Here is a 15,235-nt window from a genome sequence, read left to right on the forward strand (position 1 = left end):
ATTTGCCTCAAGGAGGTCTGCTCCTTTGATAAAGTTTTGCGTAGCTTCTGCCCGATCTTCACAATCTTTTTTGTCAAAAGGCTCAGTGTGATTCACAGGAGTCTATAACAAAACTCAGAAAGATTGTTCTTTGTCCCAAGGTTCAGAAGTGATTTCTTTGCATTGATGACAAACCTCAGGTCTTCCAAGGTGGGCACAGTCGTTTGAAAGTGCACTAGAACTTTCTTTGGGTTTAGTCTAGTAAGAAGGTGTCATCCAAGCAGACTATCAAGCGAACCCTTGAGCTTGCAGGGTTCCCATGGCTGGACGTAGCTCCTTGATGAAGAACCATGGGACAGCAATGAGTCGAAGGGCAAGGAGGTGAACTCATACAGCTGGTCTACCCCATGAACTGTAGGAATTTGTGATGTGGTGGAAATATGGGGATTGTGAGGTACACATCCTTGAAGTCTAGATGTCCAATCCAATGCAATGCCTTAGGATGTAGCTTAGGAGATAAATGACCTCCACCTTGAAATGGCGATATACTAACCACTCGTCGAACTCTAGAAGGTTGATGATGGGTCGTTGGCCCCATCCCCTTTTTCCAAAAGGAAGAGGTTGCCTACAAAAACCTTAATTGAAGTGTGGAAGGAGATATAGCCCCTTTGTTTAGTAGCTCCTTCACTTTCTGAGAGATCAGCAAGGATTCTTGTTTCAAAAATGAGAGTGGCCAAGGGAAATGTCTTCGGATGGATATCCCATAGAAATCTATTTGAAAGCCTTATACTATCTGGGGGGCCCAGGCGTCTGATATGATACGTTACGAATTGTGTAAAAATTAAGCTAGTCTCCCTCCCACTTTTAGTTGGGAAGAAGGGAGAACACTTACTGAAACCAGTGCCGTAAGAGCTTCCTTAGGGTCCTTTTCTGCCACCTCAGTGGAGTGGTCCTCTGGAGGGGTAGAAACCTCCAAAACTCAACTGGTCCTATCAGTGGCCCTGTCAAGAGCATTGGCCTCTAAATGGGGCTGTTGAAAAGAGCGGCCAGCTGAGCGCCCTCTACCATGACTGGCCCCATGGGGGAACCTTTGGGGCAAAAATGTATTTCGTTGAAGTCCGGGCTTTTTCCAAGTAAAGGTGGACACCAATTTCCCCAGCTCTTTAACAAAGGGGTGTCGCTCAAATGTGAATTTACCTTAAAAAAACAAAAGGCAAGCGACGCCTGGCAAAAAACAGGAACAGTTTGTTTAATTAAACATTAAGGGCGGGAGAGCAGTTACAGAATCGGGCTCTGAGGACTGTCTCTCGTTGTACATCAGTTTGCAGTAGGTTTTTATACAGTTCTCTGATTGTTATAAAGTAATAAAAATCATTCCTTTCTTGGTAAAAACACAAATGGTGTCATGGAGTCAAAAATATAATTCCAGATAAGAATGCAGATGGGCCTCAACCTTGCGTGGATACAGTGTGAGCCAGTGAGTATGTGTCCATATGTCTGGTCTGGTCACTGCGTTTGCTGTGTGTGCTATGCTTGGTTAAGGGTTCCTAACTAGATGTGCAACAAACTTTATGGTGTTTTGGGGAATGCACACAACCGTCCGGCCATGTGGGTTTTATTGGGGCCAATCTCCTGGGACCATAATGGTGTTGCTGTGCATATCTGTGGGATCTGATCTACGTTTTCCTGTTTGCACGTATGTCTGCCAGCTAAGTGTTACCCCAACTGTGACCTGTCAGTCAGTAACCTCAGGGCTAGGTCTAGGAGCCTGCCAGACCACGTACATACGTGCTGGGGTTGATGGAGAGTTCATGACGGGGAAATCCATAAATGGTGATGCGACTTCGTTTCTGTACATGGATGTATTTTTGTGCGCATCGACATTGATTCATCAGATAATAACAGTGGACTTCAAACAGTCCCCTTGTGCAACGGGCCCTGCCTCAGAGGAAGCTAAATCTCCCAACTTCAGGTCCACCTTGAGAAGGAAGGATCATCTGCATTCAGTGGACAGTGAGCAGATGGCATTCCCTAAGAAGATGATTGTGTGCTGTGCCCATCCAGACAAGATTCATGAAGAAATAAGGGAACCAAATTGTTTGGCCTCCTTGGCCATATCCTGGATTGTTGTGAGTGGTCCTGTATGTTCAAATGTTTATCTTCGCAAGACTGTAACAAGCAGTCAATGCATTTCTTGGGATCTCTGTGTATTTTGGCTTCGACCTTTGGAGTTAGATCTACTTTGCCCTCAAGTGAGGGATGTGGGCATTCTGGACTGAGACGAGTCCATGTTACCTTCCCTAAGGATTTCCTCAATCTGCCTGCGACGTATATGTCACTACCTTCTCTGCCAGGGACCATTCCAAGAAATGGGGATGCACTAGGTCATCTGGATCCAGCATGTCCGATGTGTCTGAAGGCTGTGCTACGGGGAGGGTAGGTAACCCTATGCCCGCGGTTAGACGCCATGGCCTAAATGGACCTTGGTCTCCATCCGAACCTTTGTGGGAGTCGTCCATGTGGGAGTCATCTAAAGGCTCACTTTGTTCAACTAGTAGTATCCTCCCGCTCATTACCTATTGGTGTAGGAATCCTGAGGTCCAGGGTATTTGAGGGGTGTATAGATTGAGATAAGAATGCCCATTTTAGGTGATAAAAGTATCTATGCCCTGCACATGCTTACGTTTGACATCTATCTTCAAAGGGGTTTTACCTGGGAACCCTGCTTTTTGCAAGGTGATTTATGGGCCTGAACAGAGGGTGCATCAAGGTGAGAAGCTGGGGTAGCAATATTCTAACTGTATTAGTTTGCGCTGCAGGGGAGCAATGGCAGAGGTCCATTGCATCATCAAACTCATCTTCAAAGGGAAGACATAGAGGGGTTTCCTCCTCCTCCATATAATCAGCCTTAGTAAGTTGCATTGTTGCCCTAGCAAGGAGCGATTATACTTGTATAGGTAGCCAGATGCTGCAAAGTGGAGCCGGGGTACAGCGAGTACGGGAGGCTTTGGCTCTGTGCCCCGGGACAGTATGCACTTTTTAGGGTCGACCCTGCGTTGCATGCGCTCGCGCATACGTATCGCAGCGAGACTCTTTTGTATTTAGAAAAGGGCTTGGAGCCCTGTCAACTTCACGTCAGTGGTTTTTATTGGTTCGTGGGCTTCCCTAATAAAATCTGCTTGCTCATGCCTCGAGCGCAGCCACCAAGTACATAAAACATGCGTGGCTCGCTGTTTTCCATTGGGCCCGTGGACTTTTTTTTCTCTGATTTACGAGCGCGATCTCTCTTGGCAGAAGTCGAGCGCTTTACACAGTTCATTTCAGTTTTTTGGGTTTCGTACATAAATGCACTTTTGCCCGACAGGTGAAAAGTCGGGTTAAGAGTTTACAACGCGATCAGCTCTAACATGAGCAAACGCGAGACCCGTTGCATTGTAAATGCTTGTGTTTTATGTTGTGCTTTCTGTGCCTGAGTGCGTGTGTGGATTGCTTAATCACCTTTACTTCGCAGCTCACGTTCCAAACTGATAAGTCTCCAGATAATTGGGTGGATTTAAGGCTTGCATTTTTTTTAAATCACGGAGGATCGTTTACGGAATCTTCTGACGCAAACCTCTTCTGCTCATCAAGTTCTCTGGGCCCACGCAATAAGCTTTTGTCATTGGCCATCAGTATTACTGAAACTTCTCGCACATCTCACCAGTGCTGGAGCTTCTTGCACTGGCCGCCTGGGCGCATCCAGCTTCAGACTGCTCATGACTGTGGCCTGATTGCTCACTGTTCAGACCCTTCAGTTGCTGGCCTCTAGTGTATGTTTAGCTTGTCACACTGCACGCCAAAGAGACTCCCAACTTCGCACCCTTCCCACCTGTGAACATGTAGCATCTTGTGCTGCCGACCAGTTTTCTTCTAGGTATTACCTCTGCCCACTAGTGAGCATCTAACTTCTGCCTCTGCCCAACAGCACACACCAAACGTATCCCACAGGTTTTAATTCTCTGCGTTCAGTGTTCTGAGCACAAGTAACAACTGTTGTTTTATGGGGACATGTTTTTATTGGTAATTTTTTTCTAATGTGTTTACCGTCCTTATCACCCCTCACCCTCTCCTCGCCACCCACCGCTCTCCTTGTTCTGGATTGTGGGCTCTAGTCTAAGCTGCAGTTGTTTAGCTTCACGGTTGTTTATCTTTGGGTGACAAGAATGATTAATATGGCATCTAAGTAGGAAAGTGAGTTCAAACTCCCCGGGTGGCTGGCTTCATGGAGTTTGTGAAATGTGCAAGCCTGTCTTCATTAGATGAGTTTCCCTCCATCGTTGTCAGCGTAGTGTCTATCGATTTAGTTAGCAGCAAGTACAGCTTTGCTAATGCAAACTCCGAAATTGTGACAGGCTCCGTGGCGCAACGTTTCATTTGTCCTGTACACAACACACTTTTTCACCACGTCTAAAGGCATCCAGTTATTCCCCCGCCGAAGGGATCTAGTTATCCCTCCACACAGTGCTCGCTGGAGCAAGGATAAAAGCAGTCGTCTCCCAAAAGGGAAGACTTACGGCACAAGAGAAGCAGCTTACTCAGCAAAGAAATATGAGTAAATTCCGAACTTTTACTTGTTGTAGCTATTTTTAATTTGATCAGGGATTCAATTGCTATAAAAACTAATGCTAAAACCTGCTTATAGTGACTTGGCACTTACAAAGGAAAAACTATTTTCAGGTCACTATAATGGGCAATTTGGCAGCCACTATTCTTTAGCTAAGTTGTACAGCACAGTCACATGTATCTGATAGTCTCTAAAGATGTGGGAAGTAGGGCACTGCTGACACACACAATTCAGTTTGGTAGGCGTATTTTACATATGTAGCATAAACGGCAATGCATAACACTTGTTTTTTTTAATTTTATTTAGCCAAACCTCCCAATTCTTTCTCTTATACAACACCATCATGCAGAGTTACTGATGCATGCAGCATGATTTTTGTGGCTGTAAACATACATAAAAAATATTATAACTCATAAAAATACCAACATCATTTGATCGTAGAAGGCCCTTTTAGGTTGAGCATAGCAGCGCGCAAGCTCTGCTTTTCCGACGTGCTGTTATCTATTTGGGCTTTTAGCCATGGCCACCTCATGCCCATCACTATCGCTCGTTCATGGGCTTGCCCTTCAAAAAGCCTTTCTTATAATTGGTAAATGCTTTCCATTTGTCCCTCCTTGGGGCGGTTTGGTTACTGCCTTGGACATGGACCCTGTTACACTTTTGCCCATACGTTTGAGCGCAAGCAAACTTATTTTTCCTTTTGTGTGTCTCCTTCAGGCTTATGACATGGTGCTCTGAATCGGTTCGCTTATGTGAAACTGTATTACTTTTCATTTTCAATTAATGTGGCAAGAAAAGTCCGCTTAAGAGTTTACAACGATCATAGCTCTAACTCGAGCAAATGCGAGACCCATTGCATTGCAAATGCTTGTTATTTCTTGGGTTTGTGCACCTGAGCTGTTTCTCGATATGTAGGCAGCTTCTGATGCCCGTGCTTCGATACAGCCCCCTGTTGGTGCGTCAAATGTAAAGTTAGGTGTTTTTTGTGCTGCCTGTAGCACCAGTACTCACCCACTTGTGGCAGTCTATACCACAGTGTGGAGACTACCAATTTCAGCCCCTACCGGCCCCAGCCAGGGTGTGTCTCTACAGGTGCCGTGGTAGCCAAGGCTCTTGGTGCAGTCGCACAGCTCTTATTCAATATAAGTATTATGAACCATCAGAGAATCCTGTTGCATGCCTCTATGGTACCCATTAACTGTACCCTGAGCGACCTCTAGGGGGCAGAGGCCACCACCATGTTAAGCGTCCCGTAATAAACACGAGTCCCGCTGCGCCTCCTGTGTCTGGAAAAAAGAAGCGAGTACATTACAAAGCCCCAAACACTGCACATTTACCCGATCAAATTCAGGAGAAATAAAATACTTATCTCGTGGCTGAAGAGCAGCGAAGAAAGAGTGACCATGATAACAAAGAAACCGCTATTACTAGACTTCCAGTGTTCCTATGATATGTTCTTCTTCCTTTTCCCTTTGTTTCTTGGGAAAGGTAGTTTCAGTTGGTGTTGAAGAAGGCTGCTGTGAAAATAAAGTGAAGAAAGAAAGCATAATCTTTTCCTCTGGTCCTGCCATAGAATTGTATGTGCAAAACTCCCATTCTGCGACTACTTGCTAATTGACAATCTTCCGTACATCTAAATTGTGATTCCATATTTGGAAATCACAGGTAAGGGATCACTATTTGGAATCAGTAAATTATCGAATCACAATTTCTTTAGTTTGCTCATTTTCCTGTCAGAATGGCCTTTTGTACCTACCAAATGCACAATTCAGTGATTGGTTACTGAGGGGCATATTTATACTCCGTTTGCGCCGAATTTGCGTCGTTTTTTTCGACGCAAATTCGACGCAAAACTAACTCCATATTTATACTTTGGCGTTAGACGCGTCTAGCGCCAAAGTTCCTGGAATTAGCGTAATTTTTTTGCGTGAACACCTTCCTTGCGTTAATGATATGCAAGGTAGGCGTTCCCGTCGTAAAAAATGACTGCGATGCTATTGCGTCGGATTTATACTCCCGGGCAAAAATGACGCCCGGGAGTGGGCGGGTCTAAAAAACCCGCATTTGCGCCGAATTTTAGCGCCTGGGTCAGGGCAGGCGTTAAGGGACCTGTGGGCTCAGAATGAGCCCAGAGGTGCCCTCCCCTGCCCCCAGGGACACCCCCTGCCACCCTTGCCCACCCCAGGAGGACACCCAAGGATGGAGGGACCCACCCCAGGGACATTAAGGTAAGTCCAGGTAAGTATTTTTTTTATTTTATTTTGTGGCATATGGGGGCCTGATTTGTGCCCTCCTACATGCCACTAGGCCCAATGGCCATGCCCAGGGGACAGAAGTCCCCTGGGCATGGCCATTGGGCAAGGGGGCATGACTCCTGTCTTTGCTAAGACAGGAGTCATTTCAATGGGGGATGGGCGTCGTTAAAAATGGCGCAAATTGGGTTAAGACGTTTTTTTTGCCTCAGCCTGACTTGCCCCATTCTTAGATGCCCAAACGCCATTTTTCCCTACGCCGGCGCTGCCTGGTGTACGTGGTTTTTTTTCACGCACACCAGGCTGCGCCGGTCGGCTAACGCCATTCAATAAATACGGCGCCCGCATGGCCCTTTAGAATGGCGTTAGCCGGCGCTAATTTTTTTGGCGCAAAACTGCGTTAGCGCAGTTTTGCATCAAAAAGTATAAATATGGGCCTGAATCTCTCAACCTATGCATGTCTGGCTCCTTGTTCAATTATATATTCCTTCTGCTTGAAGAGAGATTGCAACACGAGCTTGTAAGGGGCATGACAATCAATTCAAGGTGGTAAGGCAGCTTGTTGGAACTGGAGTGTTAAACTCTAGTGTAGGAGGCGCATTGACATTGTGACTGTAACAGGAGTGCCAGAGGATGGGAGTATGTTTGGTGGTTTAGCTCCATGTGTGATCCATGTTAAGGAGCTTCGTGTGCAATGAGGTGCCCATGCTAGCTGTGGTGGCCAGTGATGTATGCCTTACGACATGGTCTCATGTCCTCTTGTCGATGTTGGACATGGCAGTCAGGTGGCACCCGTGGTGGTCATTATTTGTCAGGAAGGCTGTTTGGGAGAAGCTCTGCTTATTGTATCACATGTCTTTGAGGGGACTTATATTGGGAGTTGTGTGCATGTATAGCTATGACAGTGGATGATTTCCACGTAGCCTTGTATGTCTATCATTTACAGATTTGGAAGATGGTCAGTTCAGGAATTTTGCTTGAGACATGTTGTGGAGTACTCAGAGTGCATGTTTGCTGGGTTTATGGTGTGTATGATGGGGGTGACAGATGAATGTCTTACCTCTGCAAATTTGGCCACCAATTAAGATCCAAGGTGTGGTGAAACCCTCCCCTCTTCATCAGGGGCCTGATGCCTTGGCACATACAATTCAATGTTGGCAGCCAGGTTAGGGTGCGTACTAGCCAGCAGCACCAGGTTGCTAGCCAGGTGTCTACATGCCTTGTTCACCAGGTCTGTTTACCACTCCAGGGAGCTGTCTAGCACAGGCCGCAGGTTGACCCATACTAGCACAAACAGCAGAGCGTCCTGGAATGACGTCAACCCCACCATGCTTCAGATAGAAAGGGAGATAGTCCAACCAAGTCAAGTGGGCATAGTTTACCAGATGTTGTCAAACATGGTTCTTGAGTGATTACAAAATACTCTGAGTAGAAGCTGGGACACCTGGAGTAACATGAAGTTGCCATATCTTTGGAAAGTTCTGCGATATCTCCTTGTATCTTTCGTAGTGAGAAAATGACTGGATGTAATGCTGGAATAAAGGGTGCCCTGTAGTGACTTAGCTTCAGCTTGCAGTAATGGTCCAGGTCGTGGTGTTATCGATATTTGCACCTAAAAATTCAAGAAACAGATGCTTCAGAATTTCTTCCAAGTTTGGACAAGATGTAAAGTATTGTCCACAATTGTGTTCCTTAAAATAATCACGCTTGGAATTTGCAAGCCACTATTATAAATTTCCTTCTATTGCCTCAAAATTCACTATTTTGGCATTTCCAAACCTGCTTTGTACCCAGTCCCATTGATGACACACACTGTTAACCTTTCATCCTGATAAACCTTTGAAGTTGGTGTCAGCAAATACCTTCTAACAACCACCTTGGTCTTGAACTGGTGTAATCATCAGACTTTTTCAAGCAGAGAAGCTAGAGAATGAAAATGTTTCCAGGCATATCACCCCATTTGATTTTCAGGGTGACTTCAGAGGACTGACTGAGCTGAGGAGTCTAACAAAGATGCAGTCATGTAAATAATATCTAACTTACCATCTCTGGAGACATGCTGGATTTGTTCTGGAAATCTCTTTAGTGCTTACAAGGGATCTTGGCAGAATCTATTGTTTGGGAAAGGGACTATGAAGGCCTCATAGATGGCACATTTATCAATAAAACAGACCATATTTTGTTGGACGTTTCTAGCCCCGGGGGATCTATCTGGGGTCTCACATAAACAATCAAAGCAAATATATGTCCCTGAGAACAAAAGTAATTATGTCATAAAAATTACTCTAACTGTCCACGTGGTAGCCTATTTCATGGCAAGATTTCGGTTGCCCATCACATCTTCTCTAGACATCAGGATTTTAGGATCAAAGCAAAGAAGTTAGGAAATGTGGTGCCTTTCATTTATCTTCCAAGGCCCAATGAAGACCAGACCTCACAATTACTTCCATTCCCTTCAGCTTGCAGACCTAGGTTGCAATGGCTACCCAGGTGAGCATGATACAGCACATTCAATAGATTTATTTTCACCAAGGTTTGATTGAATGGTAGATGTTCCTGTGCACAATACACCGAAAGGCGCACGTACCATACAATTCTGAGACTGTTTTAAAAAATGAAGGAATAAAATCATCCATTTTCTGTCATCAGTAATAGTTTATAATAGTAGCCATTACTGTGCATTAGGAATGGCATTCCATTCAGATTTCAAGGTTTTTGTCGAGCATAAGAGAAGTACATGCTAGGTCTGACTCACCACAGCAGCTGGTATGTTCATTCATTTGAAAAATAGGACTTCCTTAAGCCTGCATGATCAATGCAGTACAGATCAACAGTGTAAAGATGGAGGTCGTGGGATCAAACTTGCATGTTCCTACAGCTGAGCTCAGATTCCAGTATTGAGAAATGAATGGATTCTATGCAGTCTGTAAGATAGAGCAATCCCTTTACACTGCTAGGATCCTCATTAATATCAGAAAAGCTGATAACCTTCTGCAGCCTCCCTTTCACTGTGAAACTAAGCAATGAGAAGCTTCAACTCTTCCCCTGGGGCATCTACCTCCTTGAAGGCGAAAGCTTTTCCAAAGCCTTTCCAGATCATTCTCAAGGAAAAGGTGGTCCTGATGTATTCTCAGAAGACAGATGAGGTCAGGAACCGGTCTGCGGACTCCCTCTTTCTGATCCAAAAGATGTTTAATGGCCAAGATACTGTATACTAGATACTGCATACTGGAGAGACTGACACCAGAAGAGAAATAAGGGATATTTATTAGCAATCAGCACAGCACATACCAGTGTGTCAGTTTGCTGTGCTCTGAAATGGAAGCCTGAAAGGTGTGACATTGATATATCAGGTTAAACAAAGAAATGCATAGGCAGTAGGTTTCCATCCGTCCAAGGCCTATGGGAGGTGGGAGATTTATGAGAGATGAGTGGAGCTAATCTCTGGCACAGCATGATGCCCTGCTTCCAGGGGCATCTGCAGGCACACATTCCAGGGCCGATGGGTGTGAGAAGGAGTGAGCTGGTCTAGTTCTGCAATGACACACAGGATAAGGTTGTAGACTATTTTAGCCTCAACTTGTGGATCTTGGAAATCTAAAACTTGACACGTGATTATATACATATGCAATGCAGTAATACCAAATATAATATGAAATCAGTATAAAATCCTACAAAAAATTACTGTTATGAATGATGAAATCACACTACCCACAATTGCAGAAGTCTGTGGTCCTCAAACTCCAGACCCGTTGATTCTAGGACATGCCAGATAATGGATCTCACTTCAGTGTTGCTGTGGGCTGCATAGCTCTACCGGCGCCTGATCCCTGCAGCAGCACAGGAGAGAACACAGCCCTCCCTCAGACAGGAAGAAGCCTTTGCCAGCCCACCACCCCCCCATTCACCCATCCCTTCCCTTCTCTCCCACTCTCTGACACGTTCCTCCTGTCTGCAAAGTCTGTCGTTTTGTCAGTGGCCTTTCAAGTCAGTGCTTTTATACCCTATTATGTGAAAAAGCTCGGTATAGGCGGAATTTGGCTCAGGGCGTTCACGCAGAAATAGACATTTCAGTCCCCTGGTATCCTCACACCAAATTCTGGCCCACTTGTCATGGGGAAATAAAAATATTTTTAAATTTTTGTGCTTTCACTGGATCTTTCTCTTCTAGATTATCCTTTTCACGGAGATGGGAAAGTTATCAAGGGCTGCTCTACGAATTGTATCCAGACGAAAGATGAGATTGGGCTGAAGTATCCTACTGACTGCTGCTTCACTGATCTTTGCAATAAAAGAGGGGCGCCCTCTATCGGCAGGAGCAAAGCGAGCACCCTGGAAGTCAATTACACGCTTTTAGCAATTTCAGCTGCACTGATGCATGTTCTGAGTCAGACTAGAACTTGACCACATTTACCAGCGACTGCACAGAATGAGAGCAGCATGAGGAAGAAGACAACAAACAACACAATGTGTTCAAGCAAAGAATTGACTCTCAAGACTATTTTACTAGCAGAAACAATACATTATTGTTCAAACCTATAGCTATGGTGAAGGTATTATGTGTCCTGTTAAAGAATAACCTTTTAAATTGAAAATAACAAGAGTTTTTCGCTTGTCTGCTGGTCTCTACAAATGAATATTTTCACCTCTCCCTGCTTGAATGTTTGGGGTTATGTTTGTATGTACTAGATTTTGGATCACTTAATCCCGTTCCCTATGCACCACTTTGAATAATAAAACCCTAAAAACAGGTTATCTATTCTAAGATGATTTTTGCTAAGATTTTACAAGCAATGGTGGAACACAACAATCTCATAACTGTTGGTTTTACATCTTTGGAAACAATGAAATAATATTAAAATTTTGTAGCGAAGTAGGCTGGCAGTTAGGAAGCACAGGCACTCACCCACACCTTGAAGATTGACTGGAGGCTTTACTAAGCTGGCGGGCACGGGTGCGAGTATGTATATCAGACCTCACCAGGAGCAGGTGCCACAGGTAGCTCAGCCTAGGCCTGACTGCCAGGAACAGGCAACGTGGAACCTTCAGCCATAACATTCCATGGTGTTACTGGGGAGAAAGAAAGCAGGTTACCACACATTTTCACTTTTCAGAAAACAAACAAAGAATGAAACTTGTAGGTTGGGAAGATCCTCAAAGGGAATCCCAATACCCAGTGAAGAAGAAACAGACCAATTCAGTTAGGTGCCGCAAAAAACTCAGAAACACTCCTAAAACTGCACACCTAACAATGTACACTGAGTCCATGCAAAACCACACCACCAAAGAATAAAAAACACTTTTCACACAAGTAATATACTTGATGCACAACAAACCGATTGAGCTGACTTACATGATGAAGTACTGTGAGTGCAAAATCCTTCAAAGAGAACTGTGAATATAAACAGAACAGACTGCATACAAAACAAACATATTTACACAAACATGGAGATTTGCATACTTGAACTGCTAACGCATCCCTCTATGATAATTTATTACACATTAGGACTTGTTTTAGGCCAATGAATCTTTTGAACCAGTTGAGAGACACGAGATAGCTAATCAATATGTCAATCAATACGTCAATAATGTCATCAATATTTATTACCACAATGCATTTCCCTTTAGTCAAAGACATTAATCAACTCAAGACGCTACCATGACCTTGCAGTCATGAATAATCACACCAGATTAGTAGAATTTTATGATGTTTATTCCCTATGGATTACAATTCCAAAAGCATGTGTGTTAATCTCAAAACCAAAACACTCAATAACATTGTCATAATTTGGTAACTCGAATAAGAATTCATCAAAGCAAGGAACGCAATAATTAGAACATAACACAAAGTCAACATAGGTCAACTTTAGCAGAGTGTCATCAGCGCGTCAGTTCAACAAAGCATAGATTCAGTCATTTGTCTATTTGCGTCAGTGTAGTGAACCTCTGTCCTAACCACTGATTAGCATTAGCATGTTGGGCTTCACGCAAAACAATTTAGAACACCAAGTTGGAAAACATCTAACTATGGTCCCTGTCAAAAGTAAGCAGTTGGTACCTAGAAAGGAAAAGCAAACAGACAAATCACATTTTCATTGTCATAGTTACCCTCCAAGGTTTAAGTCAGCACTCAGGTTCAGTCTTCGTCTTCAGGACATCAGTCGAATCGCCATCAGTCAAAAACTCAGCTCCCAGGGAAAAGGGGCACTTCCCTCATAAGGAGGTAAAGTGTAAAATGGGCAATCTAAGGAAGAGGATGGTTCTAAGTCAAATCAGCAAAGTCACTAGGCAAAGTGACAAAGTCTCTGGATCAAATCGACAGCATTTCCCTAACCAATCTAAATGGCTCCCTGTGTCATGGGTTTTTATCCCTTTTTTGTTGTACATTCCCCTAAAACTTAATTGGTCAAATGTTATACCCCACTATCTTTAGCCAATTAGAAAACAGGTTATGCCATTAATCTTTCACCCCACATTAGTTCACAGATATTTTATTGGTCCATATGATTGACGTCTTCGGAGGTAGCACGTCCGGTATGATTTCATCCTTCTGTAATTCTTTGCACATCTTTTGGTCAGTAACTCCATTGTCTGTACCGGTTTGAACGACCTTGTACATTATACTAATCTACACTGTTGCATTTTAACTATAACATTTCTTCAAGCAATATGAATTTCATGAGAACGGATCTACTATGGTTACATTCAGCTTCTAGTTTGAAGAAAACAAGAGGTCATGTCCTTTTGCGAGTCAGCACACTGCAAGTTAGGAAAAATACATTTAATATGAGAGCCAGGCAGCTAAGCTTCGGCTCATGCTAACTTAAGGCCTACAAGTTTTAACAACAAAACTTTAATAACATAATCATTAATAATTAGAATAAAACTATTAAACTACAATAATTCATAAACATTAGTCACTTTCATTAGTCCAGGTATATATTGGCGGCCACTCCCCGTGGTCACATTTCAAGTGCACGTTTAAGCAAAAATTCATTACTAGAGTTTGTATGCGGCATTATCACACATTAATTCATAAACATTTCATGTTAATATAGATTATATAAACTACACTCTCTCAGTCCCTCCTCTGATGACGTTCGTCATCACACAAACCTTTCCCTTTCAACCTTTCACTTTTAATTCTTTACCTTGCGCATAATACGCATTTCAACATCTTGTCCTTTGTGTGAACTCTCCCAAATTTCATTAAACATTTCCCCCCTTTCATTTTCTTTGTTTCTTTTATTTCTTTTTGTCCAATTTCTTTTGACTCTTTCATTGATTTTGCATGCTCCCCATAAACCTAATAAACAGATCAGAACAATTAATAGACCCCTAGTATTTTTGCAAGAACCCCATTCCAAATATTGCTAAACCAGCTCCCTACTCTGGCAATTCCTTTTCCAACTTTCTCCCACACTCAAGGTTCCTTCAGTTCCTTCAAATCTGCACTATCTTTAGTTAGGTTAGTAAGCATGCCTAGAATCTTCTTACTATTATCTTGAATAAATGAGCAACAATGATCCTCGTTGAGCATCTTACAGACTCCGCCGCTCTTTGCTAAAAGAATGTCTAAAGCAAGCCGATTTTGAAGAGTCATAGCTCTTTCCGCAGAAAGTTCAGTATCCATCAGGAGTATAGCCCCTGTAAAATTTGTCAGCATGTTATCCACAATAGTATACAACTTTCGAATCTCTATGGAGTTTAAAATAACCCCTACTGAAGGAATTATGGCTCCAAATATGTCACCAACGACAGCAGACGCTGTCTCTCGTTATTGTCTAGCATGTTGTAATTCAGACATTTTAGGTATTTGCTTTAACTCATCAATCTGGTAAATCTTTGGGAAAACTATCCCCAAATAACATGTCCCATACCATCCCTTAGGGAGACGGTAATAAGCATTAAGTCCACAGATATGATAGATCCCAAGGATCGCTGGATCCTGTCCATTTAACATTAATGTCCATTTACTCTGAAACAAAAACACATGCCTGCATTCACTCGTTCCCACAAATAAAGTGTCTTGATCAGATTTTGGCCTATATATACATAGCCTTCCTACATGTAATGCATCTATAGCTAATTTACCTTGCGTCTTTATTGCAGTGTAAGCATAATCATTTGCATATGTGTGTTTCTCTAGGCCCTTTTCTAATCTTTCCTTCAGTGCTGTGCGTCTATCATCAGTGTGATCTAAAAAGCTTTTCTCTACAGGCGTTAATAAGCAGGTCAGATTGTTGCGGTGTGCATAAGCTGTCCCAAATGTCAGTGTTGGTTCAAAGAAACCTCTAACTAATTTTATACTATGTTCCTTAGCTAATTTATTCAGAAATTCAATCACAGGCACAAAGGAAAACACCACATCCAAATTAGAATAAAAGTATTGCACATGCTC

At 43.2% G+C, this 15,235-nt stretch overlaps 1 protein-coding gene across 1 annotated transcript in view; it reads left to right on the forward strand.

Annotated features, from left to right (window-relative positions):
- Nucleotides 1–11,553, forward strand: part of LOC138274666 (ly6/PLAUR domain-containing protein 2-like) — a 106,504-nt gene extending 94,951 nt beyond the window's left edge. The window contains exon 3 of the mRNA XM_069219014.1: nucleotides 11,006–11,553. Coding sequence (XP_069075115.1) covers nucleotides 11,006–11,238 — 233 coding nt within the window. The 3' untranslated portion in view covers nucleotides 11,239–11,553. The remainder of the gene's footprint in view (nucleotides 1–11,005) is intronic.
- Nucleotides 11,554–15,235: the final 3,682 nt, after the last annotated feature.

This window comes from Pleurodeles waltl, chromosome 2_2 (genome assembly GCF_031143425.1).
Source record: "Pleurodeles waltl isolate 20211129_DDA chromosome 2_2, aPleWal1.hap1.20221129, whole genome shotgun sequence".
Lineage (NCBI taxonomy): Eukaryota > Metazoa > Chordata > Amphibia > Caudata > Salamandridae > Pleurodeles > Pleurodeles waltl.